This window comes from Lacerta agilis, chromosome 4 (genome assembly GCF_009819535.1).
Source record: "Lacerta agilis isolate rLacAgi1 chromosome 4, rLacAgi1.pri, whole genome shotgun sequence".
Classification (NCBI taxonomy): Eukaryota; Metazoa; Chordata; class Lepidosauria; order Squamata; family Lacertidae; genus Lacerta; species Lacerta agilis.
This window is the reverse complement of record NC_046315.1, coordinates 55,254,488-55,279,020: the sequence shown is the minus strand read 5'-3', so window position 1 is coordinate 55,279,020 and position 24,533 is coordinate 55,254,488. Positions and strand designations below refer to the sequence as shown.

Here is a 24,533-nt window from a genome sequence, read left to right as displayed (position 1 = left end):
GGAAGGCATGCTTTCTGCTACTTTTTACTGTCCCCAACACTGACAATTGGGAAACACTGGCCTGCGAGCATTCCAATTGGAGAACAGCCTTTACCAAAGGTGTCATGGACTTTGAAGACACTCGAACTCAGGACGAAAGAGAGAAATGTGCTAAGAGGAAGGCACATTTTGCAAACCCTCACCATGATCAACTCCCGCCCAGAAACTTACGTCCCCACTGTGGAAGGACGTGTGGATCCAGAATTGGCCTCCACAGTCACTTATGGACTCACGGTTATGACCGTGTTCATGGAAGACAATCTTACTCGGCTACAAGTGATCGCTAAAGAAGAAGATGTCCCCAGCTCTAGTCAGCATGAATCATAAACCATATCAGAACAATCATTTTTTTTCCTTTATCAGTTCTTCTGGCAATATTAGAAGTATGTTTGTTTGTCACCCTAGTGAAGAGGAAGTAATAGACAAAACCCAGGCCTCAGTTTTATACAGTGAACACAAAGACTGAAAAGACTAGCAGATGATTGACATACATGCGTAATACACATCAAGCATTATCAGATTCACCCCCTCAACACATTCAAAAAATGGACCCGTTGTGTCTCTATCCTGGGAAGCCTGTTTTATCACTTGATTTCGAAATCATGGTAATTTGAAATCACATGTGTGCATGTGTGAAGTGATCTCCCCCCCCCCAATAACGACCACCTTACTAGCATTGGTATTTCACCAGACTAAACCAATTGCAGATTAATGTCTAAGAATCTGACTGTATTACATCATCAGAAAAAAAGACACTGTTTTAACTAGTTGAGCCTCGTGAAAAGCAGCTAGAAGGTTACGGATTCCTGTTCAGTGACAATGAAGTGGGGAACAACTTTAGTCCACACTGAGCTGCTAGCTTTATATTTCCGCAATCCCTCCTCACTCATTACCTTTTCAGCACAATTAGACTTATTTCATGTCCGGTCTTTGCAGCCGGTGAAGCCATTATTCCTTGTCCAGCATCTTCGCACAATGTCTAGGTGAAAAAACTGCCGTCGGAGATCAGCGTCATTTCCAAACCAGAGTTCAGTAATCATTTCCTTTCAGACGCGATCCAACTCAAATAAGTCTCTTTTCACACCACCGCCTGTAAGGTCTGTTTCCTTGGGGGCTTGGATCTGATTCTTTATAGACAGGTGATAGCAGAATGAAAGCAAATTCCAATTCACAAATGTTATTGAAAAGATGTGAATATTCCCGCCCCGCCCCCCAATTGTTAAATTAAATGGATTAATTTGTAAGCAGTACAGGCTTAGCAAGAATGCTAAGAAATGTATGCTACACAAGAGTTGGTTTAATCGGTAAAGTTCAACAAGTAAGGTAAAAAAATCACATCAAATGGCAGCTGGTAAAATGAGGAACAAAATCTTCCTCTATCAGCCGAATCAACCCTGGTGTCATAGGATCCAGCGCCTAGGGGCCAAAGTCCCTTCATAAATTACATGACCCCCCCATACTTGATGGGCATTGCCATTCAAATGGTGGCCCCCCAATATTTTATTCTAGTTGACACCCCTGACTAAGAAGCAGTGACAGATACTTCATGACTTTATATTCTGTTAAGATTGGGGGGTGGGGTAAGTCCCGTGCCCTACTGTCTTCCAGAGGATTATCATGTTTCAGGTATGGGAAACCTCTGGCCTCCAGGTATTACTGAACTATAACTCTCTTTCACATTAGAAAACATAGCTAATAGCCAGCAGCAATGATGGGAGTTTAGTTCAGCAACATCTGGAGGGCCAAAGGTTCTGTATTTGAAGAGCTGTACTTTATTTTATTGAGCTCCTCTGTTTCAAGGGCTGTCCCTTCCAAGTTCAATTTAAAGATAAAGAATATGTGTCCTCCTGCCCTCTCTTTTTTTTGGTGCTGCATTTCCCCCCCCCTTTTTTTGATAACTTGTCAATCATGTGTGTGGAGCATTTGTTATAACAAAAAATAGATGTTGCCCAGACAATCAACTTGCCTAGAACCTGGTCCTGAATTATATTCTGCTTACTTTGACAGACACATAATACTTATTTGTATAGTACTGAAAGCCCAGTTGCTGATTCCATTCAGAAAGAGCTCTTAACCTGCTGCTTTCTGCTTTGAAAATCCCTCAGGTATTACACCCAATTTTCCCTGAAAATGACTTTTAAAAAAAATCTGTTCTCTTTCTCCCCCTCTTCTGAATCTTTCTGAGAAGGAGGGAGGTATCCCATCAAATTTTAAAATTAAGTCTTCTTTTGCTAATTTGTCTTAAAATCTAATATTGATCAAGGGTTCTTCAAAGATGTGATAGTATTCTCTAATTGGGCCACTATACTGTTCTGTCCCACATTCAGCATCTATTTCAATTAAGAAAAATAGGAGAGAAACAGTCTTATTTTTTTTCCCAATAAAAAGCATTTCTGCTGCCCTTGCAGGCCTCTTTGAGGATCTGTTGATCAAAGCTGCTCTGAGAAATCATCTTTTATGCCTGGAATATGATAGTCTACTTTCAGCATAATGCACTAATGCAATGTAAGATATTAATACAGTGGATATACATTGTGTTTTGAAGTATGTGGGAAATAGGAGAGAGAGAGAGAGAGAGAGTCAAAAGGCTCTTTTATCACTGAACTCAATGGGGCTAGATAAAAAACAAAAGCTTTGATCCTTAATTCTGCATTATTTTATTTCTTTTTTTCCTTTCTTCCCCTCCCTTCTGAATGTTTATTTGGTATTTTAGCACATTTTCTAATAATAACAAGCAATTAGGTGAATACACCTTCATTTGAAGGGCAAAGTACATTTGCCTACATGCTATAGGGAAGCAGGGGTGAAGAATCTGTGGCCCACGAGACGTTGAGCAAATGGCTGTGCCTTTCCCCCACCCCTTCACCTTAGCTGCTATGTAGGCAAACAACAGCCAAGGTTGTGTGTGCATATGGACTGAAAGCTGGATGCTGAAGGCAGGGAGCTGGAGACAGAGAGTCATGTTTTGCTATCTACTGCAAAGCTGTGGCTTGGGGTATCCCTGGAAAAAAAAATGGGGAAGCCAGATCTGTTGGGGTATTAATGGTATGAGCCCTTCAGTCCTATGCTCTGGTTGTATATATGCGTAAATAAAACCATATATCCTAAAAACACCCCAGTCTCCACTGATTTTCATTCTTAGGAAACCGAAACCCAGGGTAAGCACTTGAAACCCCTGGAGTCCCTCACCGTTCTGAGGTTGGGGTGGGTGTGACATTGTTCATTGTCTCCTGTGTCTATTTTTTGTTACCTCAGATAAAAGGGGCTAAAGAGGTTACTAACCATCAGTGGCAGACCCTCCAAGTGTCCCTATTTTCCAGGGACAGTCCCAGATTTACAGAAGCTGCCCTGGTTTCTGGTTTGATCCTGGAACATCCCAATTTTCCTTAGGACATCCCTATTTTCATCAGAGAAATGTTGGAGGGTATGGAGCTATGTGACCCCCAAGCCAAAAAAGAAAAGAAAAGGAACTATACAACTTTTAGAAGACATCTGAAGGCAGCCCTGTATAGGGAAGTTTTAAATGTTTTCTTATGTTTTCTTATGTGCTGGAAGCCACCCAGAGTGGCTGGAGCAAGCTTGGTGGGGCATAAATTATTGTTGCTGTTGTTGTTGTTGTTGTTGTTGTTGTTGTTGTTAAGGAATAGGACATCCATCCCTATTTTCATTGGAGAAATGTTGGAGGGTATGCAGGTGCTCCAACATGCTTCATGTAGCTTCTGAGGCAACCGTTTAGGCATCTTTGGAGAGTCTTTGTTTTGGTTCACACGTTATAGCTGCCACATTGTATTAAAAAGACAACTTTAGATGGCTCTATGTAGTGAGCATTACAGTGGTACCTCGGGTTACAAACACCTCGGATTACAAACACGTTGGGTTACAGACTCTGCTAACCCAGAAATAGTACCTTGGGTTGAGAACTTTACCTCAGGATGAGAACAGAAATTGTGCGCCAGTTGCGGGAGGCCCAATGAGCTAAAGTGGTACCTCAGGTTAAGAACGGTTTCAGGTTAAGAACGGACCTCCGGAACTAATTAAGTTCATAACCCGAGGTACCACTGTATTGCTAATAGAGCTTACACTGTGCAGGTTGAGTGGCTCTCACAATTCCTCAGTATCTCTCTCCTTATGGCAATTTGGAGCTGCATAGTAAAAGAAGCCTGAATCATTCCATGTAGGAAGTTCATGATGTGGAACTTTTAAAAATGGGTACAGAGAGAGCACCCAGTAAAACAACACAACTTCCATGCTTGCAGCCTCCAACTGTTTCCCCCACTGGCTACTTTCCTTATGCCCAAGACTATTCCATTCGGACCATTGCAGCAGGGCTGATAGTGAACTTTCATACCATCCCACATCTCACTCAAAAGTCAATGTCCTGACATTTAACACAATAAATATACATGCACAAAACTTTCAGCATACAACTTAAAAGCAAAACATTAAAAAAATGCAATGCTAAAATGAAAACACAGCCTTTAACTGCTTTTAATAATACAACTTCCTGTGCATTGTTGGTCTGAAGGACCTGCCAGGTGGCACAGAGAATGAATGAAAAGCATCTCCACCTGGTGGTTGAAATGTAAAAAGTGGCCATACTCTTTAAAAAAACGGGCAAACATACAAACTCCAAAGGCCTTTCCAGGCCATGCTGATTGCAAGGCGAAGGGGTGTGTGTGTGCTACTAAGTGGAGTTTTGTGCTTTCCCGTTTCAACCTTCAACTCAGACTGCTTGATTTAAATCTGCTTTGGTGTTGCACATTTTACCACTGCCAGACATTTTGTCATGTTGCTTAGGGATGCGTATGGTTTCAGCATTGATCTTTTGGTCCCAGTTAAACATCGTCATGGGGGTGGGGTGGGGGTATCTTCTTAAAGCAGAAGTTCTTCATTACCTTTATTAATGACTTTATTATTTGTTCCCAATGTTTAAATGAATAAAGAAAATGAGAAACGCAGGGAGTTGCAGAGAATCTGCTGACAGTCGCAGACATACAAGAAATGGAGGGGATAAAGTTATGATCCTTTATCCACTTACCTGGGAAAAGCCCAAATGAACTCAATGAGACTTAGTATAGGACAGCACTGTAAGAGAATAGGAAGACTAAAGACTAGGGGCAAGAACCTGGTACAGTACATCAAGCCACATCAATGTCTTACTGGGTAAGTTCAACTCCCCCCCCCCCCAATATTTGAAGACTTGTGTTGCATTCTTCTTTTCTTTATCTAACACACCCAAGGAGTGCTTTAACTGCCACAGAACCTCTGGTGAGACCGGCCATCAGCTCTAGCAACCTTTTCTTCCACAGACACACCTGTTTACTTTGCAGATTTGCTCGACTCTAGCTAGAAGGCATGAGTTTGGCCAAACTGCGGGAGGCAGTGAAAGATAGGTGTGCCTGGCGTGCTCTGGTCCATTGGGTCACGAAGAGTCGGACACGACTGAACGACTGAACAACAACAACAAACTAGAAGGCAGTACATGTATAACTTTCTTTGTGTCATGTCAAAAGGGTTAAGTTTAAAGCTATCATCCTGGACGTGACTTCGTGCCCTTTGGGGTATGATTTGGCAATGGCAATTTGTCCCGGTGATATAATACTGCTGTTAATTTGGGCTGCCTTGTTCGGGCCACTGAAATGTCGCTCAGAGGTTTCTGGGGTGGAGTTCTCAGCACAACAAGCCACACCTCACTCCTTCTCACAGTTCAGTTTTACAGCAGAGCCAAGTCACACTTCTTGTGGGTGTGAAAACACTCGACTATTTCCTGTACACAGTCACAAGACTGGAGGTTGACAAAAAACAAAAAACAGAGCAAATTATGTTACTTGGTCTAGCTCTTCTGATATGTATAAACTGCATAGAATCCTTAGGGCTAATTCCAGTTAAATGAAACAAGTTAATGTACATTAAGACCTTAGTGGGATTGACATTGTTCCTTTTAAAATTGTCCTTGTTAAATAAAAGAGAGTCAATATATTACTTGTTGTGCATATATTACTTACAAATGGTTGCACAAATATTTGGCTCGTCGCTTTGAGCTAAATGGCATGGTATTTGCGCTGGGAGAATTAATAGCTTTAACATGTGCTATATAAAATTATGGGATAACCATGGATTGCACTTGGATGCCATTAAAGGGTTCTAAGGGTTCACTCAACATACACGTATACCCAGGAGTAAACACTATTGAACACTACAGGAGCTACTTTTGAGCAGACAAGCATAGAATTGGGCTGCAAGTTATTATGACCTAAGGAAATTTATAAGAAATATATTGGACATACAGATAGATGCTGTAAATGTCAAAAGCTGAAGGGTCTTTTACAGCTGAATAATTTTTATGTGACTAAGAAAACCAGGATCAGTGACATCTTCAAGCCTAAATTAATTTAGAATGCAGCTGCTTTGCTGTAACTTGGATGAAATTTTTTTGTTATGTAATATATAAGGTGCCACCACTACCCCATCTCAAGTTGCAGCTCCTGTGTTAAAGATGCAAGAATTTTAGGAAAATTAAAAAGAATACAACTGGTATTAGTGTCACAAGTTGAAATTCTGTTAAGATTTCCAGATTGTTGATATAATCATGTATTCAATACCATCTCACATTCTCTGCAAATTTCAATTTTCTGACACCTGACAGTTGCACACAAGGTGGATTAAAAGCAGGGAGTGACCACCCCAGTGGTCCACCGGCACACATGTAAATTACTGCAGCCCACTAACTTTCTTTCTGCCACGTCTGGTCATGTATTCTTCCTTCCTTCTCTGCATTTGCTGCTTGTCTGCACAGAAAGCACAGGAAAAAGTGAGTCAACTCTGTTAACTCAAAGCCTGCCGAGTGTGGGTGTGCTCAAAGGATTCTGTACACAAAAGCAGCTGCATTTGATGCATGGATAGTGAGAGAAAGGGTAGTAGCCACCCCATTCCTCCTTTTAACATGTGAGTGCCCAACAGGAGTGTGATGTATTAAGAGGGCTTTGGAGTCTTTTGTTTCCAGGGGGCTCTGGAAGATGATAGACCTCAAAGATAGGGGTAGCTAACATGGTGAACCCAAGAGGCTGCAGACAACAATTCCCATCAGGCTCAACTTGCATTGACAAAGGTCAGGGGTGATGGGAGTTGTAGTTCACAACATCTATAGGGCACCACTTTGGCTATACAGCGGAACCTCTACTTACAACCATAATCCTTTCCGGAGGTCGAGTCATAAATAGAAATGTACATAAGTAAAGGAGCACTTTTCCATAGAAAGTAATGGAAAAGTGAATTGATCCGTTCTAGACAATGAAAAACACCCCCCTAAAACAGCAATTTAATACGGATTTTACTGTCTAACGAGACCATAGATCCATAAAATGAAGGCAATAATCAATGTACTGTGTTGTTGTTGTTCAGTCATTCAGTCGTGTCCGACTCTTCGTGACGCCATGGACCAGAGCACGCCAGGCACGCCTATCCTTCACTGCCTCTCGCAGTTTGGCCAGACTCGTGTTAGTAGCTTCGAGAACACTGTCCAACCATCTCATCCTCTGTCGTCCCCTTCTCCTTGTGCCCTCCATCTTTCCCAACATCAGGGTCTTTTCTAGGGAGTCTTCTCTTCTCATGAGGTGGCCAAAGTACTGGAGCCTCAACTTCAGGATCTGTCCTTCTAGTGAGCACTCAGGGCTGATTTCTTTGAGAATGGATAGGTTTGATCTTCTTGCAGTCCATGGGACTCTCAAGAGTCTCCTCCAGCACCATAATTCAAAAGCATCAATTCTTCGGCGATCAGCCTTCTTTATGTACTGTACTATAAAATAAATAAGATAGTACTGTAGATGAAAAAAATTACATTTATTTTCTTTCTTACGTGCACTGAGGGTGGGTGGGCTTACCTGGCTACAAGCTGGGGGTGGGGCAAGGGTCAGTAAAGAGCTGATTCACTTTGGCCAGGGTCACTTTTTTTCCTTGCCAGACCAGGTTCTTCTCTGGACTTCCTCAGGTTAGTTCCTCGGCGAGGTTTGGGGCTGCAGTGCGCACTGCTGTGCCTCTTGCAGGCGGTAGCCTACCTCTTCCACAGCTTTGGGAGTGGGATAGGGGCCCTCCCCCTGGCAGCAGAGGTCCCAGCGCTGTCCCACAGCTAGCTGGGCAAGCTCTGGGCTGCTGGCAAGGCCTCTGTTAGTATCTAGAGGAAAGCTTGTAAGTTGAAGCACCTACTGAAGGTCGTAACTGGAATCGTACGTAAGTAGAGCTGTACGTAAATCGAGGTTCCACTGTATTAAAATATGTGATGATTTTCCGCATGCACGCACGCACAATTAGACTAATAAGGTTTTAACTCTGTATGTGCACACAGACATCATGTGTCCAAGTTCCAAGCTGGAGGTAGAGTAGGGAGCCGACTAATCGCCACCCCTATGCCCACCAGGGCTTTGATCTGTTTCTACATGATTTCATAACTGAGACTTTGCAGATGTGCAGAAAAAGTACAAAAGGGCAAAAGCTGGCATCCACATTCCCTACTTGGTCCCCTGTCTAGCTAGTGGAGCCCACACCGAGAGACATGGTGAATAGATCTCCATTTCTAATGTTAAGGGAGAGTACCATTGGAGCTGCTCCAACCATGGCCTCCGCTTCAAAGTCTCGAGGCTCAAGTTCTCAGCCTTCTATGACTATTTGTTGCATTTAAACAACAACAACAACAACTATACACTGCTTAATTGTAAATAAAACCTCTAAGCAGTTTGCAAGTAATGTAAGATACAAATTGTCAATAAAAATCCAAGTTAAAAACAGATTTTCAAAAATAATAATCACAATATGAATAAAATCAACAGTTAAGAAATATACATTATTAGCTAGCATTACAGGTTAAAAGACATGTAAAAATGTTTTTAGTTGGCATCGAAAAGTATACGGTGAAAGCACCTGGGTAGTGAGTTCCAGTGTGTAGGAGCTGCAGGAATGGGGTAAGCTGGTAAACTTCAGGTAATCAGCCCAAATCATTAAGGGCTTTCTACCCTAACAGTAACATCTTGAACTTGGCCTGATAACAAATCAGCAGCCACTGCAGATCTCTGAGCTGACAGGATCTCACTCCTGTCAGCAGCCATGATGCAGGTTAATAAATGGGCAAGATTTTTCTCCTGTGTGTGTGGTGTGTGTATGTGGTAGATTATCAGTGAAGTGTTAATGTCAGCTGTTTTTTGCCCTTCCCTTCCTATTACATAATTTTATTCAAGCAGACTAGCTTGTCAATTGAAAATTAAATTGGTGAGAGATTCAATTAATACATTACACTGCTCACTGTCATTACAAACATGACTCACAGCAGTTTGTGCCCAAGACTAGCTGTGGCTTCAGCTGTGGCACGCATGACCTGCTTTCTTTTTAATGTGATACCATCAACCTGAAATCGAGGGGCTTTTGCCTCTGCCAAGCTCGGCAACTCTTTCAATCACAATTTTAATTAAAGATTTGTTTTTCTGCTGCTTCAATAAAAGAGCGAGGGGGGGGGTTAGGCAGGCATTGAAATTAGAAAGCTGGATTATGCATGAAAGCAACATGGAGGGCAACGTTAACTAACATTGGAGTTAATCAGAGCATTGCGATCATGAAATAGAAGCAAGTCATGGAATCCATACAGATAGGCCCGTATACCACACATTCCACCACACATCTGCGCCCAATGTGGAGTTAGCAATCCTTCCCATCAATTGTCAAAAATGTGTGAACAGGACACTGGCAAGGACTCATGGGCCTTGATAGCCCATATAATTCTCAGATAGTTGGAACAATAGTTGGAGGAAGTGACCCTATCTACAGTGTGCAAGGCGTGGGCTGCAGTAGACTGTAGCACTGGTTCCGTATCATAAATCTGAACTGCTAAAAAGGAGAATGGTTTCATGAAACCTGGGGATATAGAGATTATGGTTCAGCTGGAGGGGGGCTCCCCCCTGTTGATGCCCATTGCCGGAGGGGAAACCGCAGGGGAGGACTGTTACATTTGAGCCCTGTTTGGGGACTTGCTGGACGCATTTAATTGACTACTAAGATGCAGGCCTAGATGTACCCATGGTCTTATTCAGGAGGAGTAGCCCTCTCTTCTTATGCATCCGGGGAGAAAATTATTTCAATTGTAAATAACTTTAGTAAATTATCATGCTGGTGGAATCATTAATGTTATCCAGGAAGACTGCAACTTTGTACCTCTGACATTTTTTACACTTCTTGATTTCGCCATTTTATGCAAAAGACACAAGTTGGGGGCACAGAGAGCACTGTCACTGTAAAACCGCCATTAATTGCATTGAGGTTTCCGCAGGAGTTGTAAGCGAGTCTCGCAAAATGAATGGAAACAGTGAAGCTCAACAATTGGTCCTGTAAAAGATTTATTACCAGCCTCATCCCACTCTGGAAGAACAACATTGTGTTTCCCAAGAAAGCACATGTCAGACATTAATTTTGCACTTCATTTATCAGTGTCACTTATAAGCCATGAATCATACCCAATGAACTCAGGGTCTACACATTTTGACGTAATCAGAATCCTTGATTGAACTTGCAAGGGCATATCCGTCTTGTTGCTGAACAACGTAAGGGTTTTTCAAGTAAAGTGTGCCTATTAATACAATAGATTTTCTATCTACAGTCAGAATGAGTGATTTCTACACAGTCCACAGCCCAATTAAACTAGTACTTGGAACTCTGTCAGTTTAATCCGTCGGCTTCAATTGGGCTAAATCAACTTAAATCCAAGTACTTCCTTCACATGTGGATCAAGTGGTAAATGTGGTAATCTGAATGACCCAAGATTAGAAAAAAACAAAAAACAAAAAGCAGCTGTGCTCAGAAGCCAATATCTAGTAACCAGATTTGTTTCACTGATTCCAAAACATGATGGTTTTGTCTTATTTCTTTGAATGCTTCTTTCTCAAACTCATTGCTCAACGTAAGAAACGCCTTAGAATGTCAGCGCCTTTCCTCATTGAAAAAGGCAAGTATGTCATGAAATGGAAATGTCTTACTTGCTAAATCTAAACTTTTGAAAATGGCACAGTTAACATGTAATTTCTAAGAGATTAAGACCAATTTCCAAAAGATGCAAAATATCACAGGAAGATGGAAGTTCTTTCCCTTCCAACCCTAAAAATCTTGGAACATGACACAACAGATGTATCCTTCTACTTTAACAGAGATTGTCACAACCACCAAGAGAACAGCTTTCTACTGAAAGATTTACAGCTAAAATACAGGATCGTACAGCAGCCTTTCATACCTTCAATTGGGAACATTAGTATGGACAGATGGCGATGGTGGAGTAGCCAATCAGGAATCCATTTCTCTGCTTTGATGCATACAAGTCAAGGCAGCTACTACTCCATAAGATGAAAGAATGTGGAATTCAAATGTGTGTGTGCATGTGTTTCACCATCAGTCGGCCTGGATGGTGCAGCGGCTAAGTATTGGGTTCAAACAAGTTCAAATCCCTGCAAAATAATGCTCAGCAGGTGGTCTGCAGCCATAGATCCATCACTGCTGAACTGAGCTCCTCGGGGCAATAAATGAATGTTAATTAAAAGATTACAGACTTCTCTCCATTTGAAGCCCATTGGAGAATACTGATCAACCTAGTCCTCGTGCTTCATTAACTAGCAGTAGTACTAACTGCCTATTTGCTCTTTATAAGGATTTCCAAATTCAACTTCCTCTCCAAGAAACCATATCCCAATTTCTGGGATATTGCAGTTATGAAGCAAAATCCTTAAAGTTCTGTCTCCTGTTCCTGCAACTTCAGGCTCCAGGGATTTCATAGCTTGTATTTTGAAATATTTCATTTTATTGCAATTGATATTTTAGAATAATTTATTCCAGGGGTGGTGGTATACACTTCAAGGTTTTCAGTAACTACAAAAAAATAAGCATTTATTAATCAACTACCTGTATCTTTTTGTGGTGTAGGTCCATCATAAAATATTACCTTTACATGTTTTGTAATTTTTAATACTTGGGAGCTGAACTAACATTCCAAGTTCTTACAAAATAAGAGCCCTGCTGGATCAAGCCAAAGGTTGATCTATTCTAGCACTCTGTTCTCACAGTGGCAAACCAGATGCCTATGGGATGCCTGCAAGCTGATATTAACCAGAGGAGAAATGTGATGCAAGAATGAAAGGGCTATCACCCCTAAGGTCTTAACTTGCTGAGAAACTGAAGAAGGGTGTTATCTTATGAAGGGGAAGGATAACAAAGTAAGTGTTTAGAGCAGGGGAACGACATCTGTTGCCTTTCAGATGTTGTTGGACTACAACACCTATCATCCATTGCTAATGTTGGTTGCAGCCGATACTAAATAGAGTCCAGCAACTGGAGGGACATAGAATCATAGAATTGTAGAGTTGGAATGGACCTTGAAGACCAACTAGTCCAGACATCCCTAACCTGTGGCCCTCCAGATGTTTTGGCCTACAACTCCCATGATCCCTAGCTAACAGGACCAGTGGTCAGGGATGATGGGAATTGTAGTCCAAAACATCTGGAGAGCCGAATGTTGGGGATGCCTGAACTAGTCCAACCCCGTGCAATACAGGAACATGCAGCTGTCCTATATGGGGATGAAACCTTCAACCTTGGCCTTATCAGCACTGTGCTCTAACCAACTGAGCTATCCAGGTTCCTATCATGAGTTCCAACCATTGGTTTGGTGGGGGCGATGATGGCACAAATTTTCTCCTTTGAGTATTTTAAAATCATTATCCAATATCCAAATAGAAATAACTGTAAGACAGTTGGAATGAGCAGAGGAAGAGGAGAGAAATAGCTGAATTCTCATTAGCATCACAATGATACTGCAGGCCAAAATAAATTAATCAAGTCTGAAAGAAACCATAGAGAGAAAAGGTGGCCAAGAATGGAGTCCTGAGGGACAGTAACAGAGACCAGAACTGGGAAAACAACGCTATATTATTCTAAAGTATTTGCTAATGTATTGCAAGACAGAAGCAAATGCAAGTGAGGACCAGTAAACTCCAAAGAACCAAAAAGCGAAGAGTGCCCAGCAAAAGTGGCATATGAAACTGGAAAACTTTTAAGCAAAGGCATCAGATGGTTTTTTTCTTCTTTCTTTCTTCTTTTCATCTTCACAAGCACTGTGTAACTCAGCGGCAGCACTAGAATAGAGAATGGGGCAGTAGCCTTTAATATCACTGTGAGCTGGAGAGTACAGTAGACTTAAAAAAAATTGGCCTGTAGTTTGATCTGTACAAGCCCTTTGGCAGAAGATTCTTGGTTTGTTGCAAGTTTGCACTCTCAACCATTACATGTCCTCTTGGATACTGGAACTACAGCTTCCCAGAGTTATCAGCTAATCCTTATTTAGCTTCCAAGGGTTAAAAAAGTGTGTGTGATTTGGAACTCTTGGGTCCCCCTGCTGAAGCTAAACGCCCACAGGGAAGCAGGGAAGAAGCCAACTCTTACATACACAAATCACAGTTTTAGCTGCATCCTTGGTCACTGGTCCATTTACTGTATCTTTGCTTGCAAGTCCATTATACACATGCGTATCTCCTTTTGTATTTTGAACACTTGCTCCTTGTCTTCCCAGTATACTGGCAGCAGTTTCCAACACCACTTGTCCTGACCAAGCCAGCTTTCTAAGAATGCTCCCTCACTGTACTGCACCCGAGAAAGTAAACTGTACAGCCTGGCTGCACATATGGATCTTTTCATATATATTTCTCCACTGGACACTTGTTTGCATCTTGAAGCTGTTCCTGGAGCAATCCTAAAAGCTGCTACCACTAAAATGTTTCCTGGAAATGGGTGATTCCTGCAATTTGCTTATAAACGATCCTCTATTCCTCTGATTTTTACATTTGCTATTGCCCACATTCTGCTTGTGTGATTGATGATGGAACCACATCAAGTTGATACAACATATGAAAACACACGAAAGCAAAGATCAGACATTGATTGATCTTCACTCTTTAATAGGTTCACAATTGCTTGTTATTTCATCTTTGCAAAAAGATATTACTGATGTATAGATTATTTTTATTGCAGTGGTTTCTACAGAAGATGGCTAGTTCTGCGCTTCAAGCACAATATACACATTTAGTCATAGGCATGATTAAACACAGCACGGGATTGTCTTAAACAATAATAAAAATATATCCCTAAAATTGGAAAAAAGATGTAGAGCCAAAAGATAGCTTATTAAATATGCTGAATTCTGCATGGAGATACAATAATAAAAATTATGACAAAAGTTAGCCAGTTCTTGTTCTTTCAGGAATGCTATGCAAAAACACTGTAGATTTTTTCAGCAAACCTGTTTCAGCGAGCTTAAGGAGGCAAAAGCCTAAAATGCAAAATACTCAAGATTTGTCTGGCAAATCCATCCATCTTGCTCTGGAGTGATTAGAGAGCGACTCAGACTGCCTCACTTAAGAACTGTGTGTTGCTACCCTTCTTCATTATCATGGTTAAGCCAGCAGGAAGAGAAATGTCCTTAAGATGCAAGGCCCAACAAGAAGCCTCCGACAAACCCGCCAGATACAACTATGTTCTGTTTAAGGAATTCTGTTGACTGAAAAGGAAAGAGAGTTCACTATAGACTGTGGAAATAGCATTACAGCAAAAACAAAAATCCATTTTTAAAATAAACAAATAATTTTTGCACTTGGATAACCATCAGAGTTACAGAATATTGTGGAATATAGCTCTAGGTAGAGCTTTGTTAGTTGTGGAAAGATTGTTCATTGTTTTAAAAAGGAACTGTCTACCTTAGTCTTGAATTATAAGTCCATAATGCTTGTGTAGAAGGCATCTGCAACCACCCTGTGACATTTCAAATGCTTTAAAGCGTTTTATCATAAATACTTTAAATAATGAACCCCTAAATAAAAATTCCAGAGGGGTAGCCTGTTGCAAGAAAATCTACAGTCCTTAGGCACCTTTAAGAGGCTAACAAATGTATTGTGGCATACAGTTTTGTGCATTTCATACACCAGAGTTTATGCCAAAGTACATTTGTTAGTTTTTTTAAGGTGGCATTTGTTCTCAAATAAAAACCTATTTCTAAGGAAATATAATTGTTTCATGGATATAGACATCTGACTCTTTAAGGCCAATGGAAGATAGTCAGATAGACTGAATAAATAAAATATGCTATAGAACCAATCAAAAGGCATCCAGGCACCGAACAGTCAAACATTCAAGTCAGACAATATACCCAAGTGAAGGACCCTTCCCATGGGGGGGGGGGTACTGCATTCCCTCCCTTCTTGCTGAAGTCCAGGGTAAAGTAAAGGCCTTCTAGGGCACAGCACTTGAAGTGTGCAGCCCAAAGTTTTACTCAGCACCCCTTTTCCCATAGGTTGTTAAGATGCGGAAAACTTGGAAACCCAACATCACATCAAGGCTGCAGCAAAATCAATATTCAAAAGCAAGTAAGACATGCTTTACCTCCTCAATCAATGTGTTGATTTCAGGAGCTGCCTTGTTTGCTCGTTTTTTGAGTTGCTTCTTTGCTTTGTTTACATCTTTTTCAACCCTTTTCCAGTCCACCTGTACATAGCCACTATGACTAGCAATCTAGGAAAAGTAAGAGACAGACATCTGAGGAGCTAGAACATAAAAAAAAAATTCTGAATGCATTTAAGGAAATGTACTCATTTAGGAAACTATTATCTGCTAAAAATAGGTCACCTCCCACATTTTGTAACAACATAACTCCCCTAGTAGACTGTATATATCTTTAAACTTTTAATTTTAAGATAAATCAGCAGAGAGACTGCAATAAATATTTAAAGGCTAGAATTGTATTTATGGGCATGCCACTTAAAACCTATCAGTTTGTTTACAGAATCTATTTTTGGCTTACAGTCATAATGACTTTAATGGTACATTTACCGATAAATACGGGAATCCTAATCCTTGCTGAAAGCCAGCTTGCTGCGGGGAGGAGAGGCATTTAGGATGGGGTGCAAGTGTGGCTCCACTTGCAAGGAAAAGCTGTACTACTTGGATGGTCCGTCCACACTGGATGCACTTGGTACATCCACACAGAGCTGAACAGGCACAGAAGTACCACCAGCAGTGGGACTCATTAAGCAGCATTCTGGGGCATATCATATTGCCCTGGAATGCTGGATCCAAAGCCCTCTCTTCCTTGTCAGTCTCCTTAACTGAGCCAGCCTGAAACTGTCACGGTTATTCCTCATGCCCAACACTGGTTTCAACGGGGGTAGGGCTTAAAACTATGAGGAGAAATGCCCCCCCCCCCAAAAGATGCCTTCCACATTCCACCCTGGCCAGAGCTATGTTATATTTTACAGAATACCCCACTTAATGTCTCATACTTAAATAAGGGACATTAAAACTCCTAATGCTAGATGTTACAAGGTAACAATGTTCACGTTGTGTAGTCATATTTACAAAATGAGCATAATGCGATTTTCACTGAGACTTAAATTTTTAAAGTGTGCGTATGTAAATGAGATAGATACACCGACCAACACTTCTTCAACCCAAACTCTAACGTTTTATTGTGGGCACTTTGTGGTTTTTCTCACATGGATTTTAGCAGAGCTGCACCAACAGGAGGGGATCTGGGAAATACCTTCCAGGGACCACTTTATGCAAAACCATTCAGCTGTTATTACAGCCTCCACTTCCCTTTCTGTTTGCTGAGCAGTTAACTTGCCTATATTCAAATCATAACACTTTCTAAATAATTAAAGTCTGCATACTTGTAGCAAAAGAAAGCCGCCGCCTACTGCAGTCGCTGCAAGTTTTCCAACCTTCTGGAATAAAAATCCTGCACACCTTGGAGGAAAGAGGGGGGGGGGAAGGAAAAGACAAATTAACAGTGCAATCTTATACACGTCTACTCAGAACTAAGAAACTCTAAGTTCAATAGGGTTTATTCCTAGGAAAGTGTTATTGGATTACAGTCTGAGTTGTCAAACTGTGCATACTTACTGGGCTCACAACATATTTACTTTCAAGTAAATGTGCACAGGAGAATAGGCAATGAGGATAATCTGATAATTGGTTACTGTGTTCCAGAATTCTCATTTTCATGCTCAAGATTGTGCATTTTGAAACTCCCTAACTGAATACTGTTGGCAAGTGTAGAATCTCATGGGGTAAGAAATATGCAGGAACTCTCATTATTCTCATTGGCAACCCAGACACAGCAACATGAGACTAACAGCACAACAAGAGATATGATTTAGTGGTCTTTGCAAAATATGAGGCTAGAATCTACTTTCCTGAATAAATAAGCCCACATGACATTACTGCATGCAATCAGTTAATTGTTAACTTCTATAGGTGGATCCTGTTGATCAAACTAATCTGTAATAAAGATGCTGATGGATATAAACTGCATTTGTCATAATATAATTTACACCACTATTTTGAATACTTTCTTTTTAGGTCCCTTAATGCTGTGGCACTTGTAAAGATTATTTTTTCTACCTAGTCTTTGAACAATCCTTAATATCTAGCTCTATTTTATTTTGCATTCTGAACAGCAACATTACAGTACCACAGGAGGGTGGTTTCACTTTACCAACCCACTTTTATTTCCAAATCTTTTAATGAAACCGAAGTTAATTAAATAAATACTGAACTATAATACCTCATTTGTAAGCATTTGTAGGTTGCAAGGTGTAAATATAAAAGTATGAAGTCACACTCAGAGTAGGTCCATTGAAATCAATGGTCTAAAGCAGGCTTCCTCAACCTCGGCCCTCCAGATGTTTTGAGACTACAATTCCCATCATCCCTGACCACTGGTTCTGCTAGCTAGGGATCATGGAGTTGTAGGCCAAAAACATCTGGAGGGCCGAGGTTGAGGAAGCCTGGTCTAAAGCAGGCACCCCCAAACTCGGCCCTCCAGATGTTTTGGGACTACAATTCCCATCATCCCTGACCACTGGTCCTGTTAGCTAGGGGTGGCGGGAGTTGTAGTCCCAAAACATCTGGAGGGCCGAGTTTGGGGATGCCTAGTCTAAAGTAACTTCAGTCCATTGATTTCAGTGGGCCCAGTCCAATTCAACTGACACTGAATATCACCCATTATCTTTAGTCACAGTTAAAGAAGCCAACTATTCCAATCAGTCTCATAATCAATTGTGCCATCCCTGCCCTGTCTTAAAATTTCTTTTCCAAGATATTTTGAAAACTGCTTATAAGAATGTTTGAAACCTCTTTTACTAGTTAATTGTGATCGCAGAAATGCAAAATTTATATCACTTTAAAAATACTTCCAGAAGAAAATTGTTCTATCTATTAAAAACACACTACAGTACAATATTTAAAAGCAATTGGTTCTCACCAGCCTGATACGCCACCCATTACAATCTGAGTAGCTACAGAATACTTTTCTACAATAGGTCCAGAATTCCTGCCAAACACCCGGTTCCACCAATGATGGCGCCTTGCATATTCTGTTAAATCCAGTACTTCGTATGAATCCTCATCACTGTCATGCTCTTTAAAAGAGAAATTGATAGTTAGTTTCCCTCTACACTTTCTTAAAAAGAGTAAATGCGTTGCAGCTCTCAGCAATGCTAATTCACAAACATATGCTTGAGGAAAGTGATTTAACTGAACACACTAATAATCCAGCTGTTCAGGAAGAGCAAGCTATATAAAAACAACTGGGAAATATTACTCTAATTATTTATATTACTCTCCTTCCACATAAATACTGTGGCAGTGTACGAATTAGAACAGCTTTTTAAAACAAAAAATATGAGGCGAGTTTAAAAACAATACAAATTGGATACCTATGGCAGAGACCCATTCATATAGCTGGGAAAGCTTGACAAAACAAAAATGTATTCAATGGTTTCTCGAAAGTGGAGAGAGTGGCTGCATGCTGTTCCACAGAACAGGAGCAGTCATAATAAAGTCCTGTTCCAATGATGTCCACTTGCTTGCACCACAGGACTTCTGGTTTCTCTTTTCCTTCTCCCTCCTCCAGCCCATTGCAAGCTCCCCAAATCTGTTCTAGAGGGTCCCCCCACCCTCTGCAGCAGATTTTGGGAGTGGCTGTGGGGCAGGAGAGGAAAGAAAACCCTGTTGCACAAGTAGATGACTCCTTACACTATGCAGGATCTCACCTACTGCATTTTCTTAATTATATGAATACTGATAAAGATAAAAAGGCTATACATTCTAATGTACAATTTGAGAGTACTATGGAAAGGCAAAAAAAGTTACAGATTTCTAAGCTTATTAGATAACAGGTCCCATTCAGTTAAAGAAGTATGGGATATGCATATATATGTTGTGGATATAAAATGTTTGCTTATGTGGCACTAATCTGAGAACACTCTCTTGGGAATCCACAAAGCAGAATATTAGCACGTCAACTAAGGCCACAATACTGTAAATATTTCAGATAGCACCCTTCATTTTCTGCCATGTGATATATGTGTTTCAGTGACATGCAATCATTGAACATGTCCTACCATTAGTCTCCATGGCCATTCCAAGGCCTTGACCTGCAGGTTTACCTCCAGTTCTCCTCTTTACACATTAAACACACATGCATACAAAAATAGGCACATCCTTGCAGTGTTACCAAAATGCAGAAATGGCAACAACAACCAAAGTACTCATAAGAAGTTCCGTGCAAGAAAGAAAGGGAAACCAAAGGCACACAGACACATAAGCATCGTGTGTGTGTGTGTGTGTGTGTGTGTGCATACACATACATACACACACACACACCTACTGCAGCCAGATTTTCACATACTTTCAGTAGTTGTTCCTTAAAAGAAATTGAAAAAGGAAATCTCACAATTTTTAAGGTCAGGCAATCATGTCATGGATTGGTGGAGCAGTAAGTCTGTATTTTGTACTTCAACATAATGGGAGAATACTCAAAATAGATTTCACAGCAAAGAAAATCAAGAGAGCTAGGATGAAAATGAACACTAGCCTTCATTTCCTGTGCAGTAAATCTGTCAAACGTGATCCCTTGGGATGTAAGTTTTTAGGGTCATTAGGTGAAGGACACCAATGCCATTCTGTCTGAGCTCAAAATACCCATAACTTATAATGTCAAGGGTTTAGTGTGAGCCCTAAATTATCTATGCTTTCCAGTGTCATTCACAGCTGACATTTCCTCAACACCTACCTAAAATATTTAAAATTATAAATAAAAGAATTCTCCCTAAGTCATTCGAAGTGTAAGTAACACTAACCTCAGTTATGCAAAATTAAAGCAACGAAAGGCCAAAGAGCTGCAAGGCAGCCAAAGGGAGCAACCTCTGAATAAAGGGGAGTGGAGTGGCATCACACATGGCAAGTGGCTGAGCACCCATTTCTCATTTTGAGCCATGGAAGGACATTTGCTCTACTAACTCTCTCTCTCTCTCTCTCTCTCTCTCTCTCTCACACACACACACACACACACACACCAGGTGTGGATTCCCACGTGGGCAAGACCAGCAAAGACAATGCATCAACTTTCTTGCCATCAGTATGGCAATACTCATGCAACTTGGGTAGCCAACATGGTGCCTTCAAGGTGTTGTTGGGACTACAGCTCTCATCATTCCTCTCATCATGCTGGCTGGGGCTGAAGGGAGCTAGAGTCCAACCATGTCTGGAGGGCACCAAGTTGGCTTCCCCTACCATACAGGAAAAAGACAAAATTCAGGTAAATGTTGTATGGAGCTGGAAGCACAGGCAGCTACATCAAGGATGGAAGAGATGAAACATAAAATAAAAGACAGCCATCAACACATACCCATAACAGCTTGCATGCAATATTACTTAATCTAGAATAACTACAACCATTCATTAACACTGATTAGAAAACCCACACTTCATCCACAAGAACAAATGGAGCGAGCAGAGGAATCTATCCTTTTAAATTCTTTACTATTCTGACTTCAAATTAGTACCTATATAAAATATGGCAAATGATAACTGTTCCACATGTAGCCATCTTCTCTCTGTATGTGACACCTTAACCACTGCACAGCCTTACCCTAAGAGTCATTTCACTCATGGTAGAGCAACAAACCCGTTTGCCAGCCAATCTCTTCTCTCAGACAGGCACACCTGCATGATATATATGCTTTTCAGTACCTATCACAGCCACACTTTAAATTTTTAGGGGACTCATAAGGGAAAAGAATAGTTGTACACCTAAAAGCAGTAACCTGAGAACTAGACTAGGGGACAGAGTGGATAGTGTGACAAAAGAGCAACTGTATTTTTGCTTCCTCAGAGAAACCAAACCCTCTCCTTCTTAATTTCTCCAGCAAATACACCGCATTGTTGCACTATCCTGGATCACAAGATAGCCTTCCATTGTTAAATTTTTGTGTTAAATCTCAATCAGAGTCAAAATCTGAGTCAAAACAATCAGAGTCTCACAGCACCGTGAAAACTAACTAATGTATTTATTATACCATAAGTTTTTGTGGACTCCAGCCCACATGGATGATCTAATAAAGTGGGCTTTATACCATTAAAGTTTATGCTGTAATAAATACACCAGTTAGTTTTTTTAAGGTGTCATGAGGCTCTGACTGAAGTAAATTAGTGTTGGATGAACCCACCAAAAGTTAATACTCCTTACTCTAAGCCACAGAGCCTCCAGGGTCAGCAGCATGCGTCTGAATGCTAGCTGCTGGGAAACTACCAGCTGGAAATGGTCACTGCTTTGAAGCTCTGCTTGTCAGAATCATAGAATTGTTGAGCCGGAAGGGTCATCCAGTCCAACCCACTGTGAGCTCCCTATGGGCATCTGGGTAGCCACTGATCCTAAACTAGGTGCAAATTTTTTAATTTGACCCAGCAGGACTGTAATTATGGCCAACCCTAAGCACACTTGGCATGGGTGGCGCTGTGGGTTAAAGCACAGAGCCTAGGGCTTGCTGATCAGAAGGTTGGCAGTTCGAATCCCCGCAACGTGGTGAGCTCCCATTGCTCGGTCCCTGCTCCTGCCAACCTAGCAGTTCGAAAACAAGTCAATGTGCAAGTAGATAAATAGGCACCACTCCGGCGGGAAGGTAAACGGCGTTTCTGTGCGCTGCTCTGGTTCGCCAGAAGCGGCTTTGTCATGCTGGCCACATGACCTGGAAGCTGTACGCCGGCTCCCTCGGCCATTAAAGCAAGATGAGCTCCGCAACCCCAGAGTCGTCCGCGACTGGACCTAACAGTCAGGGGTCCCTTTACCTTTAAGCACACTTACTAAATAAGTGAGAACCACGGAGCACAGAGAGCCTTACTTCCGAGAAAACCTGATTAGGCTGGCACTGCGAGAAAATGCCCTGGCTGGAGGAGACCCCTAAGCGCCCTGACCCTCGCCGCCTCTAACTAGGCAGCCTGCCCTCTGCATTGGTGCCCCCCCACCCTCCGCCCCCTCGGGCAAGGGGTCTGCGCAAGCCCCGCCTACTCTGGAGCCGCGCGCATCCAGCCAGGCCTCCCCAGCCCCACGGATTGGGGGTGGGCGAAAGAGCAGGGCAGAGAGAAGCCCACGAAGAGGCGGGTGAGTTGGGCTCCCAAGTCGAGACGACTGACCAGCTCCTCCATCAACCGGCTCCATCTCTATGCACAAGGCAGGCCATCTCCGCTCTGGGAGGCTCGAGCACCATGGAAACTGCGCCAGGCGGCCCTGGAGGAAGCCAGGCTCTCAACTGACCTGAGGCGGAGCGAGCTCTCCGAGACGCCATATTAGCAACTGGGGAGGGCGGGCGGGGGGGGGGATGAGAGAGAGTCAGCCGCAACTGCTCCGCCCACTCGCCGCTCTACAACATTTCACACACACCCCCGCACTCAGGGAAAAAGCAATCCGAGGGTTCCGGCAGCAGCGCATGCGCGACCCGAGGAGAAAACTAGTACTGTAAAGGCGTTTTCGTAAGACTCCTCTCGGGCCCCCGGCTGTCGTGGAGTCGCGTCGCCGCGAAAGCTACTCGCGCGGAATTATGGGAGTTGTGGTTTTGAGTTCCCTTCTCCCTCAAGCGAAACGGATGGAGTGTGCCGAGGAAGAGGGCCTGCCAGGAGACCCGGACCATCCGGGTTCCTTAGGCGCTGTGAAAGCGAAGCGCTGCGCAACCGCCCCATGTTTCTGGAGCGCGCAAAGCGCCGCAGAGCAGTGCGGGTCTCCCTGAATCCCAAACGTTTGTAGAACGCAGTGTTGCCACAGACTGGTTTACGGGTTTACTTGGTGAAATTGCAGAATACAAGTGAAGACCAATCAGCAGCAGCAAGATCAAGTCTTAGGGCCATTCACCATCCCTTCTAACCCAGTGATTTTTTTCCAAAAAATAAATTTTAAGTGTACTCTCATTTTCCTACTCATATTGAAATAATGCCCCTCAATGAGGCCAAACTTAGATGCACAAAATGTTTGGGGTATGCCTACCCCTGCACACCCCCAGAAAAAAGCACTGGTCTAACCTACCGCACACGACTGTTGTGAGGCTGAAATGGGGGAGAGGAGAACTAGGTATACCGTTTTGAAGTCCTTGGAAGAAAAAGGCGGTATATAAATAAGTAATAAAGACAGACAATGAAATAGTTTTAAAGGATTGGACAATAAAAAGACACCAGAGTAGGCACTAGATGAGCCTCGCCAGGGCACCAATGTGGGAGGCAAGGTGGAACAGAATTGAACTAGGCTTTTGGCAAGGAGCACATGATCACTAATAATAATAATAATAATATTTATTATTTGTACCCCGCCCATCTGGCTGGATTTCCCCAGCCACTGTGGGCAGCTTCCAACAAAAATCAAATACATTAAAATATCACACATTAAAAGCTTCCCTAAACAGGGCTGCCTTCAGATGTCCTCTAAATGCCTGGTAGTTGTCTATCTCTTTGACATCTGAAGGGAGAGAGTTCCACAGAGCGGGCGCCACTACCGAGAAGGCCCTCTGCCTGGTTCTCTGTAGCTTTGCTTCTTGCAGTGAGGGAACCGCAGAAAGCCCTCGGTGCTGGATCTCATTGTCCGAGCTGAATGATGGGGGTGGAGACGCTCCTTCAGGTATACAGGACCAAGGCCATTTAGGGCTTTAAAGGTCAGCACCAACACTTTGAATTGTGCTCAGAAACGTACTGGGAGCCAATGTAGATCTCTCAGGACCGGTGTTATGTGGTCCCAACAGCCACTCCCAGTCACCAGTCTAGCTGCCGCATTCTAGATTAATTGCAGTTTCCGGGTCACCTTCAAAGGTAGCCCCACGTACAGCGCATTGCAGTAGTCCAAGCGGGAGATAACCAGAGCATGCACAACTCTGGTGAGACAGTCCACGGGCAGGTAGGGTCTCAGCCTGCGTACCAGATGGAGATGGTAGACAGCTGCCCTGGACGCAGAATTAACCTGCGCCTCCATAGACAGCTGTGAGTCCAAAATGACTCCCAGGCTGCGCACCTGGTCCTTCAGGGGCACAGTCACCCCATTCAGGACCAGGGAATCTTCCACACCTGCCGTCCTCCTGTCCCCCCAAAACAGTACTTCTGTCTTGTCA

General features: G+C 42.4%; 1 protein-coding gene across 2 annotated transcripts; it reads right to left on the bottom strand.

The window, feature by feature from the left end:
• Positions 1–13,991: 13,991 nt before the first annotated feature.
• Positions 13,992–22,794, bottom strand: FUNDC1 (FUN14 domain containing 1). 2 transcript variants are annotated; one of them, XM_033147127.1, is made up of 5 exons: positions 22,703–22,794; positions 18,371–18,527; positions 16,776–16,851; positions 15,490–15,618; positions 13,992–14,611 (listed from the first exon to the last, which is right to left on the bottom strand). In XM_033147127.1, exons 1-5 carry the CDS (start codon positions 22,731–22,733, stop codon positions 14,534–14,536), a joined length of 471 nt encoding a protein of 156 aa, XP_033003018.1. In that variant the 5' UTR covers positions 22,734–22,794; the 3' UTR covers positions 13,992–14,533. The 2 variants fall into 2 exon arrangements, with proteins under 2 accessions (XP_033003018.1, XP_033003019.1); XM_033147128.1 differs by lacking the exon at positions 22,703–22,794 and adding an exon at positions 22,582–22,696.
• Between the last annotated feature and the right edge of the window lie 1,739 nt (positions 22,795–24,533).